The sequence below is a fragment of the Vigna unguiculata genome, chromosome 5 (assembly GCF_004118075.2).
Source record: "Vigna unguiculata cultivar IT97K-499-35 chromosome 5, ASM411807v1, whole genome shotgun sequence".
Lineage (NCBI taxonomy): Eukaryota > Viridiplantae > Streptophyta > Magnoliopsida > Fabales > Fabaceae > Vigna > Vigna unguiculata.
The window spans coordinates 21,968,237-21,990,954 of NC_040283.1; the positions used below are offsets into that span (position 1 = coordinate 21,968,237).

At 35.1% G+C, this 22,718-nt stretch overlaps 1 protein-coding gene across 1 annotated transcript; it reads left to right on the top strand.

Moving 5' to 3' along the window:
- Positions 1-425: 425 nt before the first annotated feature.
- On the top strand, positions 426-21,528 carry LOC114184984 (elongation factor G-1, mitochondrial). Its single transcript, XM_028072434.1, has 20 exons — positions 426-924; positions 2,034-2,255; positions 2,930-3,051; positions 3,143-3,293; positions 4,478-4,549; positions 5,960-6,055; positions 6,607-6,695; positions 6,818-6,884; positions 8,595-8,633; positions 8,823-8,883; positions 9,320-9,429; positions 9,513-9,587; positions 9,671-9,739; positions 9,826-9,947; positions 12,767-12,892; positions 13,094-13,214; positions 13,346-13,446; positions 13,523-13,583; positions 20,779-20,832; positions 20,923-21,528. Exons 1-20 carry the CDS (start codon positions 535-537, stop codon positions 21,025-21,027), a joined length of 2,253 nt encoding a protein of 750 aa, XP_027928235.1. The 5' UTR covers positions 426-534; the 3' UTR covers positions 21,028-21,528.
- The last annotated feature ends 1,190 nt before the right edge of the window (positions 21,529-22,718 follow it).

Sequence of the window (22,718 nt, forward strand, 5' to 3'; positions counted from 1 at the left end):
TTTTAATAATTTTATTATAAATATTATTTATCCATTTTATACGTAGTTTTATAATTAAAAATCGGTTAAGTTTATAAAAATGATGAAATTGAAAAAAAAAAAGACTAAATTTAAACAAATGATAAAATTATTAAACTAAATATTTTAATTTAAAATAATTTTTAATTAAAAATAAATTTGGAAAATAAATATGAGTACCAAAAAGAAAATAAGGTACACATATTTACGAGTTCCTTTCGAGAAATAAGACGACTATGGAGTATTTATTTTTATTTTAAATAAGCTTATTAAGATTAATGTATTATATAAAATAATTTATTTTAAAATAAATAAACTACAATTAGAATATTGAAAAGTGTATTAACAGGTTTAAACCTTCTAAATATAAGTTATATAAATTATATTTGAAAATAAAACATTGTAACATGCAGGAACCGATCCACGGCAAACCCATTGCGCTAGGATTAGGGTTTAAGTTCCATTTCCTTAGTTAAAACCCCAGAAAAAGAGACCGCCAAAAACCCTACACCCGCCATGACACGCTTGTCCCGGTCCTCCGCACCGCGCCTCCTTTACGCGCTCTGCTCCACCGCGTCGAAGTCACCGGCGGCGTTCCTCCTGGGCGGCTCCTTCCAGCTCCGGCACTTTTCTGCCGGTAACGCGGCGCGTGCGAAGTCGGAGAAGGATCCATGGTGGAAAGAATCAATGGAGCGGCTCCGCAACATCGGTATCTCGGCGCACATCGACTCCGGGAAGACGACACTGACGGAGCGGGTTCTTTACTACACGGGTCGGATCCACGAGATCCACGAGGTTAGGGGCAGGGACGGCGTTGGCGCCAAAATGGACTCTATGGACCTGGAGAGGGAGAAGGGAATCACAATTCAGTCTGCTGCCACATACTGCACTTGGAAGGACTATAAGGTTTGACTTTTTTGCTGTATACGTCGCCGTCTGTTGGATTGAAGTAATTAAATAAAGTTTGGGGAGTTGGCTGTGCTATTTGATTTCTAATTGAATTGAATTGGATTGAAATTTGAGGTGTTGTTAGTAAGGTTTTGAAGAAATGGTGGGAATTTGGATTATATGGTCGCAAGGGTCTGGTTGGACATATTTTTCCATTAGGACTTAGAAAAAAAATTAAATTAGTTTCTAGTAGGGTCAATTTAGCTTATGCATAAGCTAATTTGTTGAAGTTCTCACATATATCTTCTTTCAATTTTAATTTTTAACTTGTGGAATAAGCTAATTTTAGCTTATGAAGAAGTTAATTTCTTCTTTTTTTTTTTGTTAGAAGTCCTTATATGTAAAAATATTTATACCGTCATTCAATTACAGATTGTATAGCGGTGTTGACTTTTACAATAACTAATGGTTTAAGATTCTGATTGGTTGAAAAGACTTTAAAAAGGATTATAGTGACAATGTGTATAATTTAAGTTTTTTTTTTTTCATTTCTAATAAAATTGGAAGAGATGAAAGAGTATGTGACGTTAGCTGAGTTCAAATTGAATCGAATTTGAACTAATGGGAAACAACAAATATTAAAGGAGAATTTAGATTTATCCATTAGAGTGCTGCTGTTGCTACTAATTTTATTATCAGTATTAATTATTATGATTACTTATTGAGTTTTAATCAATTTTTATGTGGTGGTAGTGAGGTTATGGAGTAACAGGAATCAGAGTTTGGAATTTGGCTGTTGTTGTTATTATCAATATCAGTGTTAGTTGTGGTTATGATTATTGATTACTTATGAAAAATAAGATTGAAAAGTTACTCTGTCTCCTGTCGTGCATGATTAAAATGGGTGGGGAATATAGTGAAACCGAAAATTGGTGTCAAAACAAAGCGAATTGTATCTTGAAGTCAATCAGAAATGTTGAAAATTTGATGGACAACTTGTTTTTCTTGCTTGTAGTTTGCCTATAAGGTAACTGATCTATTCTTCTAGGCATTTGAGAAAATGTATTTTTTTTTCTTTGTCTTGCATATAATTTATATTTTATATCTTGGGTAATGTGTTGTTGCAGATTAACATTATTGACACACCTGGTCATGTTGATTTTACCATTGAGGTTGAAAGGGCTTTGCGTGTCCTTGATGGTGCCATTCTCGTTCTTTGTAGTGTTGGCGGGGTGCAAAGTCAGTCCATTACTGTTGATCGGCAAATGAGAAGATATGATGTTCCAAGACTTGCATTTATCAATAAACTTGATCGGATGGGAGCAGATCCATGGAAAGTGTTAAATCAGGTGTGATTGAGATTTATGGAAGGCATTGTAGACAACACTATCTTTGTTTATGTGCCATGTACACAATTTTAGTTATTCTCCTTGTTAGGGGTACGAATTGATTATATTAAAGATATGCTTTGATTACATTAAATTGGTAGATATGATTTGATAGAGAAATATCTTACCAAGTATCTCCAATTATTTGATATTGAATTTTGTTCATCATTTATTGTATCCCTTTTTCTTTCTAAATAAGAATACCCATGTCTGTACCCAACGCATCGAATTCAATATATTTCTTCTCGGTCTCTCTTCTCAACATGGTACCAGAGTGGTACCATCCTCCTTGACCTATATCCTTCCAACACCCCTTTTACTGTTCCAGTGGCCTTTGAGAAAGTGGGTATTTTAATAAAGTTGGTTTTCAAATTCTCTCAAAGGTGTTTCTTTATAAACATTGGTCATGATTGAAAATCATCTATGACTCTATTTTTATACGCAGAGGCTATCCTATCTTAATATTGATTTTAGCATTATGCAAGTCAAACTTTTAGTTTTATGATTTATTGACCTCTAGATTTATTTTATACTAAACCTGTGCATTTTAAAAATTCTCTCTGCCTTATTTAGATTTAAAATTGTTACCTTTTTGAGACCATTTTTTGTTTTATTTTTTATTTTTTATTTTTCAGGCTAGATCTAAGCTTCGACATCATAGTGCTGCAATGCAAGTTCCAATAGGTTTAGAAGAAGATTTTAAGGGACTTGTTGATCTTGTGCAGTTAAAGGCCTACTATTTTCATGGTTCAAGTGGGTAAGTTTCAAAACCTTCTGCATTTTTTGTTCCTATGAAGAAGTCTCCTCTTGCATTCTTGTTTTACTTACACTACTGTTGCTTATTGCAGTGAAAAAGTTGTCTCTGAAGACGTGCCTGCGGATATGGAAGCATTGGTGGCAGAAAAAAGACGTGAACTTATAGAAACTGTTTCAGAAGTTGATGATAAACTTGCTGAAGCTTTTCTTGGCGATGAGACCATATCAGCTGCTGATCTTGAGGTGTGTAGAACAATTATTTTTTTCGTAGTAATTTTTGTTAAGTATTTGATTCATTGAGTTGCATGCATCATATTTATTCTACTAAGCTCTATCAGTTAGTTTCTTAGCCTGTTGTCTGAAAATATGGAGGACATGATGGCTTGAGCATCATAGATGTGCATAAAAAAAAATAAGGCATATATATATATATATATATATCTGTTAGCTTGTGATGGAGAAAAGGCATTATTTTAAAAGAATATCTATTCAGAGTCTCTATTTTCTCTTGATAAGTTTATCATGACACAGTTTAGTGCAGTCATCTGAAAACTATAGTAATATCTGTACATCAATGTTTTAGATTTGCCACTTGCTTTGCCCTTTGGTAAGAGTGAAACATGCTTTATTACAGCCAACAGTAGTACTACTCTCTCCTTTATCATTATCTGTGATAACAGAGTAAAGATGGGTAAGCGGGTATTCATGTATGGAGATAAATTTGAAAGGTTAACTAGGCATGAAAATGAAGTGGATTGAGTTGATTACAAAGCCCCTAGTCTAGCGGGGAGCAAAAGTATTTATTTCCTAACATAAAGATAAGTCTAGGAAAAATAATAACAGGTTATTGATTTGAGCTACAAAAGTGACAGGTGTAGTGGTCAACATGCCTGCTTTGTGTTGGATATATTCATTATTCCAAGGGGCAGATGGGAGATCTTGTTAAGCAAGTTAGATGGGATAAATTTAGCACCCAAATATATATGGTAAATTTTGAGTCAGGTAGAATACGTAGAAGTTGACTCATTTGTTTTGAAAAAATATTTCACTGTAGCTGAGACATGCAGCTATTCTCACTTTTGTCTTGCAATTTCCCCCCTCATACATATCTCTCAAAGTCAAAGTATTGTGATCTTTTAATTTCTTATGTTTTATTTCTTTATAAAATTTATAAATGCATCAAATTTTAGTTCTAGAAATTATTATTTATACACACATTATCAAATTTTAAACTTGTCATTTAATTTATACATATCTCTATCTCCAAATACACACACACACACATATATATATATATATATATATTATCTTCTAGAAATATTTAGTGTTACATACAGCATATGTTAGCCTCTATCCCTGACATCCTCCCTCAACGTTTTATTTTTGAATGGTTTCACTATTGTCACTTTATATCTTTTTGTGCGTAGGAAGCAGTTCGTAGGGCTACCATAGCGCAGAAATTTATACCCGTATTCATGGGTAGTGCTTTCAAAAACAAGGTAATCATTGAATTACTTTCCATTTGTGTTTTTTTTCCTCTGTAAAATGATGGAAGTAATTGCTTTCAGTTTGTATATTGATGCATAGTCATTACCTTTATTATTCCCAACCCTTTATCTAGTTAATGCAGTGATATTTTTTTCCCCATAAGTTTACTTAATGTTATGATTTTGGTGTAATTTAGTTTGGGTCTGTGTATTATGTTTGTAATTGAGGACTTGTTTTGGGAAAACAACTTAATTAAGGGCGTATAGATTAAGTGCATATCATATAAGTACTTATACATAAGTTGTTTATATAATTGAAAAGGAAATATCTAAGAGAAACTGATGTGATATATTTTATTATTTCTATCTAGTATAAATATGAATGCAAAGGAGCCTTTATAAAAAGCTACCCTTGAAAGAAAAAAGACGAAAACACCCTAGACAGATTTACCAAAGGGGACCGCTGGAAATAACAAAGCAGAGAGAGAAACAGTGTAACAAAAAGACAGATAGATAAAATAAATTCTCTTATTTTCTTTTATTCTAATATATTCTAATAAAATAGAGTACAACTTTTTTCATGTAAGTTATAAGTTGTTTCCATTAACTATTCTGGGTAGCTTATTGAATTAAGCTAAAATTTAACTTGTTGACATATCATAAGCTATTTTATATGTTTTCCCAAATGCTTACACTAGTAATTATGTCACGAGTCCTAATAAGTTGCAAGTAAGCTCTTTCAAATGCACCTTGAATCCATCTGAAGCTGTCTTGCCAGCAAACTAGTGTGATACACATTCAACTACCATAGTGGTGAGTGTGTATATATGATCCATCATAAATGTCATGTTACATTGGGCTTTTTGGGTCTGATAACATTTTGGACCAAAGCCTAACTTAAATTCTGATTACCTTATGACCTTAATAATTAATAATATAATTTTTTAAATTAGCTATCATATAAGTCATTCCCTTGCAGTGGTTTTGTAGTGGAATTTTTTACTTATGTAGTCACATTACAATATCCTCCTCATTTCTGAGCATCTCTGATCTCTTATCTATTTCACTTTTGAAAGCTGGGAATATATATATTTTTCTTTATAAGGGCTTTGTTCCAGAAATTCTGACATTTTTTTTTTTATTTGCGTTCTGTTAATATTTCCCCCTTTGCATTTATCGTGCTAACACAAGTGCTATGTTGCTTGTATTGCCCTTTTATTATGTAACACAACGAACATTCTTTATGCTTTCTTAAATTGATACTCAATATTGATTGTGTAAATGATAATATTTTAATTATCTATGCATCCAGGAAAGTGGCCTTGCTCTCAATTCCCATGCATTCAAGATTTCATCCTACTCGTTTGTTGTTAGTGTTATTACCTTCTATCTCATATTTTTTATTTTCTGTTGCTGGTACAGGGGGTGCAGCCACTTCTGGATGGTGTACTTAGCTATTTGCCATGTCCAATTGAAGTTAGTAATTATGCCCTTGACCAAACTAAGAATGAAGAGAAGGTACCTGATTCATTGAAAATTGATCTGTCCTGGTTTAATAGAATGTAGTTATTGTGATTGTCATATATTTCATTTTAAGTTTTAAATTAAAGGCCATATTTTTGAATCATGAATTATAGATGTAATATTGAAATGATAAAATTTGGTTTGAATTTGTTCTATGTAATTAAATGTAACTCCATTCAAATAGTGAAAAAGTATCAATAGTGACATAATCATGCATGCATGTGATCTTTAAGAAAAATAACATAATGCAGGCAGTGTAATATTTTTTGTAACTAGCCAGGAAGAAATGCAACACCAAAATAAAAATTGTCATGACCAAGATTATATCATGGTAATAGTCAAATTGCTTTAGAATTTGAAAATATAACTCACTGTCTTTTAAAAGAAGACCAAATTAGAAACCTTTTAAAAGAAGACTAGTCTGATTCATGCAAACTCATCTGGAGATATACAGTCATATTGGTTTGTGATATGCATGCATGTTTCGGTTACTCTTTTTTATCTTGCTAGTTATCGAGTCATTGTAATTTTCTATTCTTGTTTAGGTTGAGTTGGCTGGAAATCCTGATGGGCCACTTGTGGCATTGGCTTTCAAGTTGGAGGAAGGGCGGTTTGGTCAGTTAACATATCTAAGGTACTTGTCACATTTGGAGGCTGTTAACCCATTTCAAACTATTTTTCAGCTTATCTTTTGTTTTCAATTTATGTTAACCTACATTATATATAAGTAATTGTCCGTTTTTTTTTTGGCTGAAGAATATATGAGGGTGTAATTCGGAAGGGTGATTTTATTGTTAATGTTAACACTGGCAAGAAAATCAAGGTAATTTTATAGCTCTTCACAGCTTGAACATTTTTTTGTCTTCATCACGAGTGTTTTGCCCTATGGATCTGAATTTCTATGTTCTATATTCATGTTATGTTTTTTTCTCTCCTCGTGTTCATTTTCCAAAATAGGTACAAGCCCGTTGAATATTTTATTCAAGATAGTTTTTTGAAGACCATTCTACAATAGTGTTAGTTCAAATCTTTTCTGTTGTTTTAAAATTAATTTAGTTTAATTTTAAAGGAAACCCTGTTGGTTCATGGTTTTAAATCTCAAAGACTAAGTGCATGGATTCAAACTTTTACTAGATACTGTCATACTAGCATTATGGACTAAGTTTTGAAGGAACTTATCCTACATTAAAAGGTATTTTATTGAATTTAGCCACTCATCTTACAATGAACCTCCCTGTATCTTCTTGTTGGAGGATGTTTAGATCTATCTTCCTCCTTTTCTTGGATTGGTTTTTTTGCACATCCAAAGACACCGAATTAATAGGTGGTCTGTATTAGAGATCCTTAAAAAACTAAAAAGTGCAACAAAGATTGGCCTGGTCTTAGTTTTTATTAGCCAAGTATAAGGCAGGACACAGAACAAAATGCTGCACAGTATCTCTTTAGTCAAGATCAGGTGTCATCGAACTTGTTGGTGACTGCCACAACAAGGCGGTGGCAAATTGGTTTTTGGGTGGTGGTCCATGGCCCTCTTCACATAATGGTGTCATGGAATGGCCACTTTTCCTGGTTTTCTTTTATTCTTCTTTTCTTTTATGCTTTTTTCCTCTTCTTTTTTCTTATTTATCTTCTCTCTTATTTTCCGGTAGTTTTCTTTTTTCTGTTGTTTTTTATCTTCTATTTTTATGTATGTTCTTTTGAATTTTCATTTTCATTTTTTCTGTTTTTTCTTTTCAATTTTTCTTTACTCTTCTCTGTTTTCTTCTTCTCTACTTTTCTTTCTGTTTTTTTTTTCTCTTTTCTATTTTTCTCCACTCTTTTCTGTTTTCTTTTTCTCTTTCAGTTTGTTTTTCACCTTTTCTGTCTTCTTTTTTATGGTATTCAACCATTTGTTTTCCTTTTAGTTCAACAAAACCCTAAATCTAATGGCAACAACTGAACACGCCAGTTCAAGACCATCTAATAGAAATGACAGGGTTGGAAATATTGTCATCCTTCGGATGAATAAACCTAAACACTACAATTTGTAATAATTGTGAAAAGTTTATGTATGGAGGAATTACACGAGCCAAAGAACATCTAATGGAAAAAAAGGATAATGTTGCACGTTGTCCCAAAGCTCCAGAAAATGTTAGAGAAGAACTCTGGAAATTAGTTACGGAGACTGCATTTTAGTTATCTAATGGCAAACTGGATTTTACTTATTTATTTACACACAAAAACATATATATATATATATATTTATATTTATATATATATATGTATATATGTATATATATACATATATGTATATACACACACAGGGATAGATAGGATAGATAGATAGATAGATATATTCTTTTTTTTTGGTTTGCAATGCTTCTGCCATAACCTATTATTGCATCTGATATATTTTCATAAAGGATTTTTTAGTAACCATAAAGGATATTTTAGTTACCGATATTGATAACGCTGGTGTAATTTCTCTTTTCCTGTATTGTATTCCAAGATTATTGTGAATTTGTGTCTGAATCCTTTCTTTTATCTAATGTAGGTTCCACGCTTGGTTCGGATGCATTCCAATGAGATGGAGGTTTGTTTTCAGAGTTTCGGTAGTCCTATTATGTTGGTTCCACGCTTAGTTTTTTTATTTTTTTATTTATTGAGCATAAACTGGTGGGGTTTTTTCTCATGGCTATATACTTCTGAAGAATTTGAATATATTCAGTTATTGTATGCCAATTTCTATGAACTTCTAATTGGGTTTTCTAACTATCTGTAGGACATTCAAGAGGCTCATGCTGGGCAAATAGTTGCTGTATTTGGTGTTGATTGTGCATCAGGTTATTCTTTTATCTTTGGTTTAACCTATATATATCTAGATTGCTGAAAAATTCCAAAATGTTTACTACTATTAATCGATTAATAGTTATTAAATTATCAAATATTAAATTTGATAATCATTTTCACTATGACCTTTGAGTACAATCACCCTGTGTATCTGCCCGTCAGCAGAATGATAAAAACCACTTTCTTTATGCCACTCCATTAATTCTTTTTGTCTCGTTTTATTTTCTTTTTTTGTGGGGATCTATTGTTTACATCATTTAATGTCAGTTAGTAGTGCTATTTTTTTAACTAAATTTTCTAGTGCTTTCTGGATTATATAAGCTGAAGATTTGTTGTTGTAGCAGTCACTTTCCATTTATTATTAATTTCTGGCTGTATTTTTGCTTCATTTTGAGTATATATTTCCTTAATATTTGTCTTGGTTATCAGGAGATACTTTTACTGATGGTTCAGTTAAGTACACAATGACTTCCATGAATGTTCCTGAGCCAGTGATGTCGTTAGCCGTTCAGCCAGTCTCTAAAGATTCTGGAGGCCAAGTGAGTAGAGTATTTTATCACATGATTGGAGTTTTATCACATGATTTATTACATGATTGACTTTCCCCTTGAATTGCTTACAGTTTTCAAAAGCTTTGAACCGCTTCCAAAAGGAAGATCCTACATTTCGTGTTGGCTTGGACCCAGAGAGCGGGCAGGTGATTTTTAATTATTTTATGATTGTCTTTGGAGTAGCAATGACATTATTCTCATGTTGGTATTAGTAAACTTCTGTTGTTAGACAATCATTTCTGGAATGGGAGAATTGCATTTAGACATCTATGTTGAACGCATCAGGAGAGAGTATAAGGTACCATTTTCTCCACATTGTTTTCTCGTTGATGCTTTGCAAATATTTGCTTCTTCTGCTGTTTAATTCATCTGTCTTTACCTAAGGTTGATGCTTCAGTTGGAAAGCCCCGTGTTAACTTCAGAGAAACTGTTACTCAACGTGCTGAATTTGACTATCTGCATAAAAAGCAAAGTGGAGGGCAAGGACAATATGGACGGGTTATTGGGTAAGTATTGACTGTTCATTCCTGTTTTATTTTCTGAAAGTATTATCTTTGCTTCAAGATAAATTTATGTGCACACGTTTGGCTAGCACTCCATATTCCCCCCACTTCTAACATCTTGTGCATTTGAACATTGAACTCTTCTTGGCTAAATATATGAGTAGTATTCTTTTTCTCACATAGGACCTTGAAGATTCTTTGTTCTTTTTTCATGTGCTCATTAAAATCATAAAATAGTTATTCATGGATTATAAATTTTAAACAAAAATTTCCCAGTCAACTTTGTACCTGTGTAACAAAGCACCCACCCTTAGTTCCTTGCAGATTAAGTTCACTCTTAGCTTCTGTGGTGCTTGTCTATTTTTGAGTGATTTCTCGGTTGGATTTTCGGAAAATGTCAGGCTGTGCTCACTTGGTGTTGATTTTCTATTTATCTTGCATTAAGATAGTCAAACTATAGGAAAGAGAGAGACATTAAGTTGAAATCTTACGTTTTGAGACACAATGGATGCTTTATTTATATTGAGAAAAAAGGTATCAATAAATATAATAAATAGAAGATATTTGATATCCTCTAATAGTAAAGATATGATATGAGAATAAATAAAAATGTCTAATATATATATATATATACACACACACACACACACACACACATATATATAATCTAGATACGTTTGATTATGCAGGATCTGCTCCTTGTTTCTATAATTATAGCAAAGATATCAGGAAAATGTCTCATACTGAGTTCATGCGCTCCTTTCTCCTTTCTTGGTTAAAGCTGTGAAAATAAAAGGATAATACACAATTGGAGGGTCTTAATAGATCCCTCTCGTAACCTTCTATTTATAATGATAAAAACCGATACAATGGAAGATGAAAGATCAAAAGACTATCCTAAATACCTAGGTACAACTCATAGAGTGCACTAGACTTATAAGTACAGCTGGAAGTAGTTCCCAACACACCACTCCCTATTTTAGACTTAATAATTACTCTAACATACATAAATTTAATAATTACAACAAAAGCCATCTCCTCTCATAAAAAAGCTTATGAATTAGTAGAGTCTTGATAAAGTATAACAATATATTTTTAACACATTTAGGCTCTTGTAATTCTTGCACTGACCCTGCATTGTATAAATAGGTTTTTTACACTGATATTTTTTTGAAGTGGTCTATTCCCACTTTTGCCTGGCTGCTTTAGTCTATGTTAATAAGGTTTTGGTGACTAAAATATTGTATCCTTGAAATTTGTTTGGGAGTTTGGATTTGTTAACGGGTTCACAAAATTCTTCAGTATATGGTTCAGGTGCTGGGTATGTGACCTTAACAAGTATTGGTATGAGGGGATATAGATAGTTGGTATGCAATTTTAATTTACAAATTGGAGATAACATTGAAAGTGCTGTACAGAGCTCTATAACACCAATCTTCAATTACCACTAAGTTAGAGAAAATAAAACTCAGCAGCATTTACTGTTCAACTTCCGTTTCCATCTTCTTTTACTATGCCTAGCCTAACCACTACCCTGCCTTACACCTTTCTCTTCCCACTGCTAGCTATCTTTCCTATTCATAAACAAATTAGTTCTCAATCTTTTCCACTCAAAGACTAATTTGGGCCCCTCGGTTGGTAAACAAACCTGAAATTGGTATGCACTAACCAATACATGGTTCTGTACTAACCTGAGCCGATTATGTTTCTACAATTTGGGCATTATTATAATTAAATTCCTTCCTGGTTTAACATCCAATACTTCTGTTTGGTGCTGTTTGTAGGAGTCTTGATCCTTTTATTCTGTATGTCATACTATGTCTATTGTCTTTCAATACATTACTGGCTTAGAAGGCAAAAGAAAAATGGTTTATGTTGGAAGTTCCACATCGATTAGAGATAAAGTCAATTTAGTGTATATATATGTGGGTACAAATCTCATAATACAAGCTGGTTTTGTGGGGTTGAGTTAGACTTAAGTCTACTTCTTAACATGGTATCAGAGCCATTGTTAAACTTTATCCTAGCGAGATTTGTTGTTTGTTGGACATATTGTTACCCATTAATGTCAAGTCCCACGCTCAAGATGTATATACCTCATGTGGGTGTGTTGGAAGTCCCACATCGACTAGAGATAAGTTTAATTTAGAGTATATATATGGGTGCAAAGCTCACCTTAAAGTCGGTTTTGTGAGGTTGAGTTAGGTTTAATGTCCACTTCTTAACAATCTAAAATGAGGCTGCTTAAATTGAAACTTGTAATCTTTTTTATGTATTTTTTTTAAGATGTTCAGTACAATACTTGTGATGTGAAGCTTGTGTAAATAGATTAATTTTTCATTCAGTAAGTTTATGAGCTGGCATGCCAAAATATTTATATATGATATACATAATGTGGTAAAATAATTCTTATGATAGTACACTGTCCTCAAGAATTTATTTTGGGAAATGTGGCCAAAAACTTGTGTCAATTGGGACTGTGTTGTAAACTATGTTCATGCTTGATATGAATTATTTCCTACTAGCTTGACACTTAATTCTATATTGTACATATTTTACCTTTTCCTTGTGAACTTTGAGTCTATATGATACGTGTGATATAATACTTAGACAAATCTGTGTTTCTGAGTAAATATAAAATATATTTTAGAGCACCTGCATGGAATTGGAAAATCTATTTATGGTGTTTTACATATGAACAGATTGATGATATATATGTTAACTCTTATAACTGTTCAATTTGATAGAAATTATTTGTGGTTCCACTTCTTCTCTGATCTCCCTCTATGTCTTGATGTGTATTCTATTCAACGTGTTTGCAGGTATATTGAACCACTTCCTGTAGGGTCATCAACTAAGTTTGAATTTGAAAACTTGCTTGTTGGTCAAGCTATTCCATCAAATTTTATCCCCGCAATTGAGAAGGGTTTCAAAGAAGCTGCCAATTCGTGAGTAAAATGTTAATGTTTGCTTAATCATGTATTTTAAGGTCTAATTTCAAAGATAATTTTTGTGATTTGTCATGTAGTGTGTTATCTGTCCTCTATCAAATGACAATCTACATTTTTGTTTGGTTTATACAATTTGGTATGTCTTGTATGATTAATTTTATATTTGTTACGGCAACTCAATTTCTCTCTTCCACACAGTGGTGCCTTAATTGGACATCCAGTTGAAAATCTTCGAGTTGTCTTGATAGATGGTGCTGCTCATGCTGTTGATTCCAGTGAACTTGCATTTAAGATGGCTTCTATCTATGCTTTTAGACAGGTCCTTTTATTTCTGTTATCCAGAGTTCTTTTCCTAAATAACAATTCACACATTCTCCTTGTAATCATCTGTTGATTCATTCACATGCGATGGTCTAAATCTTTGATAATTCATTGTTATATTTTTAACAGTGTTATGCAGCTTCCAGACCGGTTATTTTAGAACCTGTTATGCTTGTTGAGCTGAAAGTACCAACAGAATTTCAGGGAGCCGTTGCTGGTGACCTCAACAAGTGAGTTTATACTTTTTTAAATGGATATTGTAGTAACATTTCAGAATTCTGACATACTTTTATAACTCATGTAAAGGAGAAAAGGTGTGATTGTGGGAAATGATCAGGAAGGAGATGATTCTGTCATCACTGCTCATGTAAGTGCCTCACAAGTTTCTTAATAATATTTTAACTTTTAAGTACTTTGTAGTTAGCTATGGTTGACCAATGGAGAAACAACAATAGCCGTGTCCCACTAGATGAGTACATGGACACATTCTCAGGAATATTATTCACCATGAGATTTCTTTTAATAATTTCATCTACTGTCCTTGATTGCATTTATCTCTTTTCACATGATGCAATGTAATAAGTATTTAAATTGCAAGGACAAAGAAACCAGAAATTGAGAACTGAATGCACTGATCCAGTTTAATTGAAAACAAGAAAATACAGAAGGATAGGAATATCCAACTGCCCAGAGCCAAGCTCCTAAGAAGCAATCACAATGGTCCCCCTCCAAAATGACCATCCCCTTCCCCCCTTTCTTCTCTCTCTTCTAACCAACTTATTCTTCCTAGTGTGCCACGTCATTCTTCCTAGACCGTTTCCTCTCATACACCCTGCCCCACCTATTCTTACCATTCTCTTCTTGGATCATGGGCTCTTTAAACCCAATTGTATTTGGGTCTGTATCAATACCCTCTTCTTGAAATAGAGCCTTGTCCTCAAGGCTGAATTCCGGAAATTGGTTGTGGATGGTAATCGTATCCTCCCAAGTCGCTTCCTCAACATCTTGCCCCTTCCAATGTACCAATACTTGTGTTTTGGTCTCCCCCCCTTTTGTGTTGTTCCTAGTCGCCAATATAGCCTCTGGTATCATTAATTCGACTCTGTCATCCTCCAGCCCTTTGGGAAGATCCTTCTCTACCTTGTATTTTCCTACTGCCTTTTTTAATAGGGATACATGAAACACGGGATGAATTTTCGAAGATGGTGGTAATTTCAAACGATATGCCACCTCCCCTATCTTCTCCACAACCTCAAAAGGTCCATAATATTTAGCATTCAGCTTTGACTGCACTCTATTCATGACAAAATGTTGTCTGTTCTGTTTCAACTTCAAAAAGACGAAATCCCCCACAACAAAATGCCTCTCCTTACGATGCTTATTTGCTTGATTTCTCATCCTGTCCTATGAGATTTCAACTGCCTCAAAGCTTCATCTCTCTCTACAAGGTCTTTTTGGACAGCCTCCACTCTCACTTCCCCTTGAACCACTTGAACAATCTTGGGTGGTTGTCGACCATACACCGTTTCAAAAGGAGTCATTCCCGTAGATCCATGGTAAGTTGTGTTGAACCAAAACTCAGCCCAAGGCATCCAAATCACCCAAGTCTTAGGTTGATCAGTGATGAAACATCGTAAATACGTTTCAAGACACCTATTGGTTACTTCCGTTTGTCCATCCGTTTGAGGATGGTAGGCTGTGCTCATTTTCAGCTTGGTTCCCTGCATTTTAAAAATCTCTTTCCAAAATACACTCATAAATAAGGGGTCTCGATCACTCACAATGGAATTCGGAACTCCATGTAGCCGCACTACCTCCTTCACAAAAATTTCAGCAAGAGTCTTCGCGCTATAAGGATGTTTAAGAGGCACAAAATGACAGTATTTTGTCAATCGATCTACAACCACCAAGATTGCTTCAAACCCTTTTGATCTTGGTAATCCCGTGATGAAGTCAATACTAATGTCTTCCCAGACCCTCTCTGGAATTGGTAATGGCTGCAAAAGACCACTAGGGGCTGCTGTAATATATTTTTGTCTTTGGCACGTGTCACAAGCTTGAACATACTGTTGGACGTCTCTCTTCATTCCTTTCCAATACAAATTTGCTGCTATTCTTCTGTATGTACGATAGAACCCTGAATGACCACTTTAAGGAGTAGCATGAAACTCTTCCAAAAATTTCGGAATCCAAACAGATTTCTCCGAAATGACTAGGCGATTTTTATAATAAAGTACTCCTTGTTTATAAACAAATCCCGCACAGAACTTCTCGCCACGTCCTTGCTGCACTTCTTCAATTATTTTTTGCAACCTTTTATCTGCATGTACTTTAGTATTGAGCTCTTGCCAATCCAACCATACTGGGAAATAAATCATGTTGTTCAGCCCCATTTCATCTTTGCTACGAGACAAAGCATCAGCTCCTCGATTCTCTTTCCCTGGCTTATAAACTATCACAAAATTGTACCCCAAGAGTTTTGCCACCCAATTTTGCTGCCCTCCCGTTGTAATACGTTGTTGTAATAATTGTTTGAGACTTTTTTGATCAGAAAACACAGTGAATTTCCGCCCCAACAGGTAAGGTCTCCAATGCTGTACTGCAAGTGCCACCGCCATCAATTCTTGTTCATATGCTGACTTAGTTAAGTTACGGGGACTCAACGCTTTGCTGTAGTAAGCAACAGGTCTCTTGTGCTGCATTAAGATAGCCCCAATTCCTGTCCCGGAAGCATCACACTCCAAAAAAAATTCGTCATTAAAGTTTGGTAATTGCAACACAGGTGCTGTAGTAATCCTCCTTTTAAGCTCCTCAAAAGCTTCTTGGGCCTTTTCATTCCACTTGAATCCATCCTTTTTTGTCAACTCCGTGAGGGACCTTGCTACCTTACCATAATCTTTAATGAATTTACGGTAATATCCCGTAAGCCCCAAAAACCCGCGGACTCCCTTCACATTCGTAGGGATAGGCCAATCAATAACACTACTCACTTTATTTGGGTCAACCGCAACTCCTTGTATCGATATAATATGACCCAAGTATTCGATACTTTCTTGCCCAAACGTGCACTTTTCCTTGTTCGCAAATAGCTTATTGGCCCTCAACGTACTCAACACCTTTTCCAGCAATTGCAAATGTTCTTCCCAGCCCTTACTATATATGAGTATATCATCAAAAAACACCAATACTCCTTTCCTTAGCCAATTGCGGAATACTTCATTCATAAGTGCTTGGAAAGTGGAAGGGGCATTCATAAGCCCAAACGGCATTACGAGATATTCGTAATGCCCCTCGTGTGTTCTAAAGGCTGTTTTCGGGATATCCTCCTTTCTCATCCGCACTTGATGGTAGCCCGAACGAAGATCCAATTTTGAGAAGAATTTGGCCCCATGTAATTCATCCAAAAGCTCTTCTATCACTGGAATAGGAAATTTGTCCGGTATCGTGGCCTTATTTAGTGCTCTATAATCCACACACATGCGCCACTTGTTGTTTTTCTTCTTTACTAAAATAACTGGGCTGGAATATGCACTTTGGCTATGCCTCACATGACCCACCTCCATTAATTCCCTCACTTGTTTCTCAATTTCATTTTTCTGGTGATAGGCATAACGGTACGGTCTCACGTTAATGGGACCTTGCCCTGGTTGAAGGTTGATACTATGTTCCTTCGCACGTACAGGTGGCAGCCCCTTGGGTTCATCAAACACCTCCGCAAAATTCTGCAACACATCATTTAGCACACGTCTCTGTTCTTGGCTCAACCCATCTTTTTTTATTTCCCTTTTTTCCTCCAACAAGCCAAACATTGACACCAACAACGAATCTTCACGAGGTGCTCCTTTTAACACTCTCTCTCCTTGATCCGTTTTGACTCTCATAATCTGCCTTTTCCAATCCACCGTAGTTTCCCCTAATGTGGTCAACCAAGACATACCCAATACCATATCCATGTCCTCCAAATCGAAGAGAAAAGCATCAAGTACAAATTCCCCTTCATCGAATGTCACCCTCATTCCGCGACATACACCTTGAGTTTCAGATTTATGCCCGTCTCCCATCAAAATTTTCATGTGTTGCGTCCTTTCCCATTCCCAACCCAAGGCTTCAACCAACTTCCGTGAGATAAAGTTGTGGGTTGCTCCACTGTCTACTAGAAACATCATTGGGATTTCACCCACCTTTCCTCGCAACTTCATCGTTCGTGGTTGTTCCTCCTTCCCTTTCGTCATAGAGTACAAACTCAATGCAGTACATGCCCCTTCGACATCGTTAATGTCATCTGCAGTATCTTCTATTATCTTCTCTTCATTTTCTTCGCATTCGACTCGTATCTCCTCATCAATCATTATGACCCGAAGTTGTTTAACGAGACACTGATGGAGCGGTCCAAATGAACCTCCACACTTAAAACATAAACCTTTTTTCTTTCTTTCCAACAACTCCGGATAAGAAAGGTGACGAGCCCCTCTATCCTTGGGCCCATTTTTGCTGTTCTCACCCCCATCATTTTGTGCACTTGGGCTTGACCCTTTTCCTCCCCAACTTCCATTATTCTGCCATGGGCCGGTTTTACCCAACACATGAGAAACGGGTCGAGTTCCAAGTTGGGTCTTTCCCTCTCCACGTGTCTCACCTCTTCCCTGCCACCCCCTGCTCCTACCATAGATTTCTACGTCAATAGCACGAGCTACATTCATCATTCGTCCCCTGGAAAGAGGATTCGCAACATGTATACTTCGCATCCTTGCCCGGAGTTCGTCCTTCAATCCATGTGTAAAGTACGAGAAGTATTGCTCATCTTGCATACTAGGCACCTGAGCAATCAGACACTCGAAGTTTCGAATGTAATCCTCCATAACCCCAGTTTGCTTCAACGAGGTCAATTGATCATAAACACTTCCTTCTCCCCTTCCACCATACCTCTCCAATAACTCTCTCTTCAAGTCCTCCCATGACAGATTTTCATACTCATTTAACAGAGATTGAAAAAAATGTATCGTACCCCCTTCCATACAAAGTTGAGCAAGACTCACTCGAACAGCTTCTCGTGTCTCTTGAACGTTGAAATAAATTTCAGCCCTAGCAATCCACCCTGCTGGATCTTCCCCATAAAACGATGGTAACTCAATTTTCTTCATCGATTGACGAAATTCGTCCAAATCATCTCCTTCGAGTTGTCTCAAACTTCGATTCCCACTGGACTTCACTGTTCCAGGTCTCGACTTTCCTTTTGTTACTGATCCCTGGCCTTCACCTTTTTCCTCAAATTCCTTCGAAAATGTTGACATGAGATTGAGCAGCTTCATCTGATTTTCAGCGGCCTCCTTACGTAACGTTTCCATTTGACTCTGGTTCTGCAATGATTGTGCAACAAGCTCCTCAACTACGGCTTTGAGCTTGGTTCTCAGTTGCTGGTTCTCCCTGAGCATTGTTTCTCTTCGGTGGCATTGTTTCCAGATAAAAGAATTATCCGGCAGGTCGGACCACTTAATAAGTATTTAAATTGCAAGGATAAAGAAACCAGAAATTGAGAACTGAATGCACTGATCCAGTTTAATTGAAAACAAGAAAATACAGAAGGATAGGAATATCCAACTGCCCAGAGCCAAGCTCCTAAGAAGCAACCACAATGGTCCCCCTCCAAAATGACCATCCCCTTCCCCCCTTTCTTCTCTCTCTTCTAACCAACTTATTCTTCCTAGTGTGCCACGTCATTCTTCCTAGACCGTTTCCTCTCATACACCCTGCCCCACCTATTCTTACCATTCTCATCTTGGATCATGGGCTCTTTAAACCCAATTGTATTTGGGTCTGTATCACAATGCGATCTACTATCCTTATTTGTCCCTTTAGTCTCCTTTGCACAACTTTAATCTATTTTTCATCATCTTTTCTTTGATAAGTCTCACAGCAACATCTATCATCAGATTCAATATTTTTCTTTCTTGTGTGGTCATACATCCATCTTAATATTCTGGTTTTTGCTACTTTCACTCTTGCGTACACTAGAAAGAACTTTTTGGAACTTAATTTATTCTGTGTTGTTCTTCTGAATGAGGATTTGTCCTGTTTTATCTAATCACATTTTAAACCATTAATACTATAAGTTCAGAATACTGATAATTTTTTTTTTGATAGTTTATTATCAGTAAAACTTGATCTTAGGACAGGGGCTTGACTTCAATATTTTCTTAGTTATCAAAATCTCATTCAATATCTTAGTAAAGCCAAATAATATTGTGTTTTCCTACATATTTTTAAACGTCAAGGGGAATATCACCAGGACTGATAGTTTTACCATTATCCATCCTCCTTAAGGTTTCTTTCCCTTCTCTATTTTGAATTCTACTATGGTAACCTAAGCATTTTTGGTCCTCTTGAATTTCTTACCCTTCAGTAGTAATACAAGCTGATTGTTGCTCATCAGCAAAAAGCTTATAAAAGTAGGTTTCCCATCTCTCTTTGGTATCATAATTTATAACCAATTTTTTCTTCATCCATAATACATTTTACTTGGTATCTCTTGATTTCCTATCCTATTTTTGTCAATGAATTCTGTTCCAGGATCTTGTTCTTCTCTCAACTTTTCTTTTCTTAATTTATTTTTTCATTTCTAGGCTTTGTAGACCTTAGTCAACTTTTGTTATTATTGCATTCATACAAGGCATTAACATGCTTCCTTTTGTGTTTTTACCTTTTCTTACACATTGATAAGCACCGCATTTGGGGAACCACACTCGAAAGCTTGTTATTAAGGGGTGGAGGGAGAATCAAGCACTTTAATACTTTATTGAATATCCCAAACTACTCAATCTGGGTACTTTCATCCCGTAATATCTAAGTCCTTATCATAGCACTCTCTGAAAAGCCAGTGTTCCAACAGTTTTCACTCTAACATCTAACTAGGTGACACTTCATTCACTAGTTGGTCAAAGCCTTCCGTATGTAGCCCTTTTTGAGATACCAACATGAACTTTGATAGATAAGCTCCCAAACACTTGGAGAGCCCACCCTCAAAAGATACCTTTTAAGGAGAGAGATCTAAACATTTGAGTAGTTCAACGAATATCCTATACTACCCGATGTGGGACTTGTGACTCCATAGTAACCAAGTCTCTGTCACATTTTCTCATTCTACCACATACACATGCATTGTTAGTCTTCATGGGTATGAATGTGTAACATGTTTTGGTGGCATCCAATATCACGTAAGACCCTGAAGCACGCATCAGGAAAATATGACTTTGGTTCTTGATGTGATTTTAGAGGATCCTCTGAAATTAAAATATGCCAACTAGCCGTGATAGTTTCTACCTTCTTGAAGCGTTGATTAATTAGTTGCTAGATCTTTAAACTGCAGTTGAGAGCATACTCTAATGTTTAGATGCAATTATGGAGTTAACGGGGCCTTATAATCAATCTGCTTGTAAAATTGTTATTTCCGAAGATTGTACGTCTCCTTTGCCATGATTATTTACTGGTTTTATTTGTTATATTTTGTTTATAGCCATAACTTATTCATTTGTCATTGCTAAATAGGTTGCTGTTAATTATTTCAGGTCCCTCTAAACAATATGTTTGGGTACTCGACAGCTCTTCGTTCAATGACACAGGTGAATATGACGTCACTAGAGAATATTTCTTGTTTAAATGTTAATTTATATTTGATTTTTAATTTCCTGTTGGTTCTTTAATAACTGCAGGGTAAAGGTGAATTCACAATGGAGTACAAGGAACATTCACCAGTTTCTCATGATGTACAGACGCAATTGGTAAACACGTACAAGGGCAGCAAGGAAGCTGAATAACCAGCTTTTGTCGATGTGCACGGTCAAAATATTTATGACAACATCTATCCAAAAGGCTGGGGACAATAATATAGATAAGGTTTGTATCATTTTATTTGGCTCAACCAATTTTGGAAAGCAAATAAAAGTTGCTGTAATTGTGATCGGGTAGTTAAATGGTAGCTTCAATACACAAGTTACACAAGATCGTATTTATAGATGAAGATGCTCGTATTTGAGCTATTAGATATGTAACTTTATGTTCATTACCACACTTCCATTCCATTCCCGAATTTTGTACCTAAGTTACTGATTTGGTTTTAGGGAAGGTAGGCTTTTGATTGATGGGTTGGAGGGGAACGGGACAAGTGGGGTGGGGATCCCAGGAAAACCGTTTTACCGGTGATTTATTTAGAGTCTGGCTTTTAATTTTATTTTTAATGTTTAAGTAAGAAGTTCAAATGTTTGGTTTGATTAAATTTATTATTAGTATTTTTATTATTATAAATTGCTTTTATACAATTTATTTATTCTTTTCACTTGTAAGCAAGCCGGCTGAAATTTTATTATTTTATTATATCGTAAGTTTGTTGAATTTGTTCTGATATTTGCTTGTGAAACAACCTGTAATGACATTTAACATCACAGAATGAGGATTTTTATTTAGTGTAGGATTATTTCTAGAAAGGTCTTCTTTTTGAACCGAGAAAATTGTTGTTAGGTGTAGTGGTCTAAATTTAACAAATCAGGAAACTTGGCCATTTTTTCATTTTTTATCGGTTGCAGACTGAGACTCCCAGTGTTGGAAGAAAGTTGTTCTCACTCACTTCCATTTGTTAAGCTCAGTTTTTCGAGTTATTGCTAGGTTGTTGATTTAGACTTGGTGATTTTGGTTTTGTATTTTATCGTGACTATTTTAACTCTTGCTTTTATTTTGCTTCTCATGTTTCCATTTCTGTAAGGTTTATCGACTCTATTTAAATTAAATTTTCCATTTTAGTGTGTGGAATATAATATTTTAGTCGGTCACCCTGAACGTAAATAGAACAACTTGGTAGGGAAAATGTGAATCTCTTTGGTTGGCTCTTTTCCACGCGGGATTAGGAAATAACAAATATCCAATAAAATCATATGTGCATGAGTAAAGTTTCTTTTCACAATTTCCCCTCAAGCAAAATTTATTATATTATTAAATGTTAAATACCGCAATAGAGGATAATGGAACTGGCAAATACAATTATATGCAAAGTTACCCATTTTAAGTAATGTAATCATATTAATAATGATTACATAGATGGGGAGGGGAGGTGGATCACAATGCAGATTGTAACAACACCTTATGTGATATTATTAGATAAAGTATATATTATATAATTTCTTTTGGAATAAAGTTTTCAAGAAAAAATTTAAAATTTATGTAGTTGCAGTTGAATTACACTTACACTATTCCATCTTTATTACAAGTTCATTATAATAAAGAAAAATATCAAAAAATTTTAATACAAAATGCCTGAAGTAAAATATAGAGAAAAATCCTCCTACAGTTTGTTCCGTTTTGTCTCTATGCATCAACATGCTTACTTAGATTCACATATGCTTCTGTGTGACAAGTCATATGATCATTGCCAAACACAAACATAAAGAATGAGTTGAGAAAGAAAATAACATAACAAATAAATAATAGATTTAACCTTCACCTAATCCCTCTCATT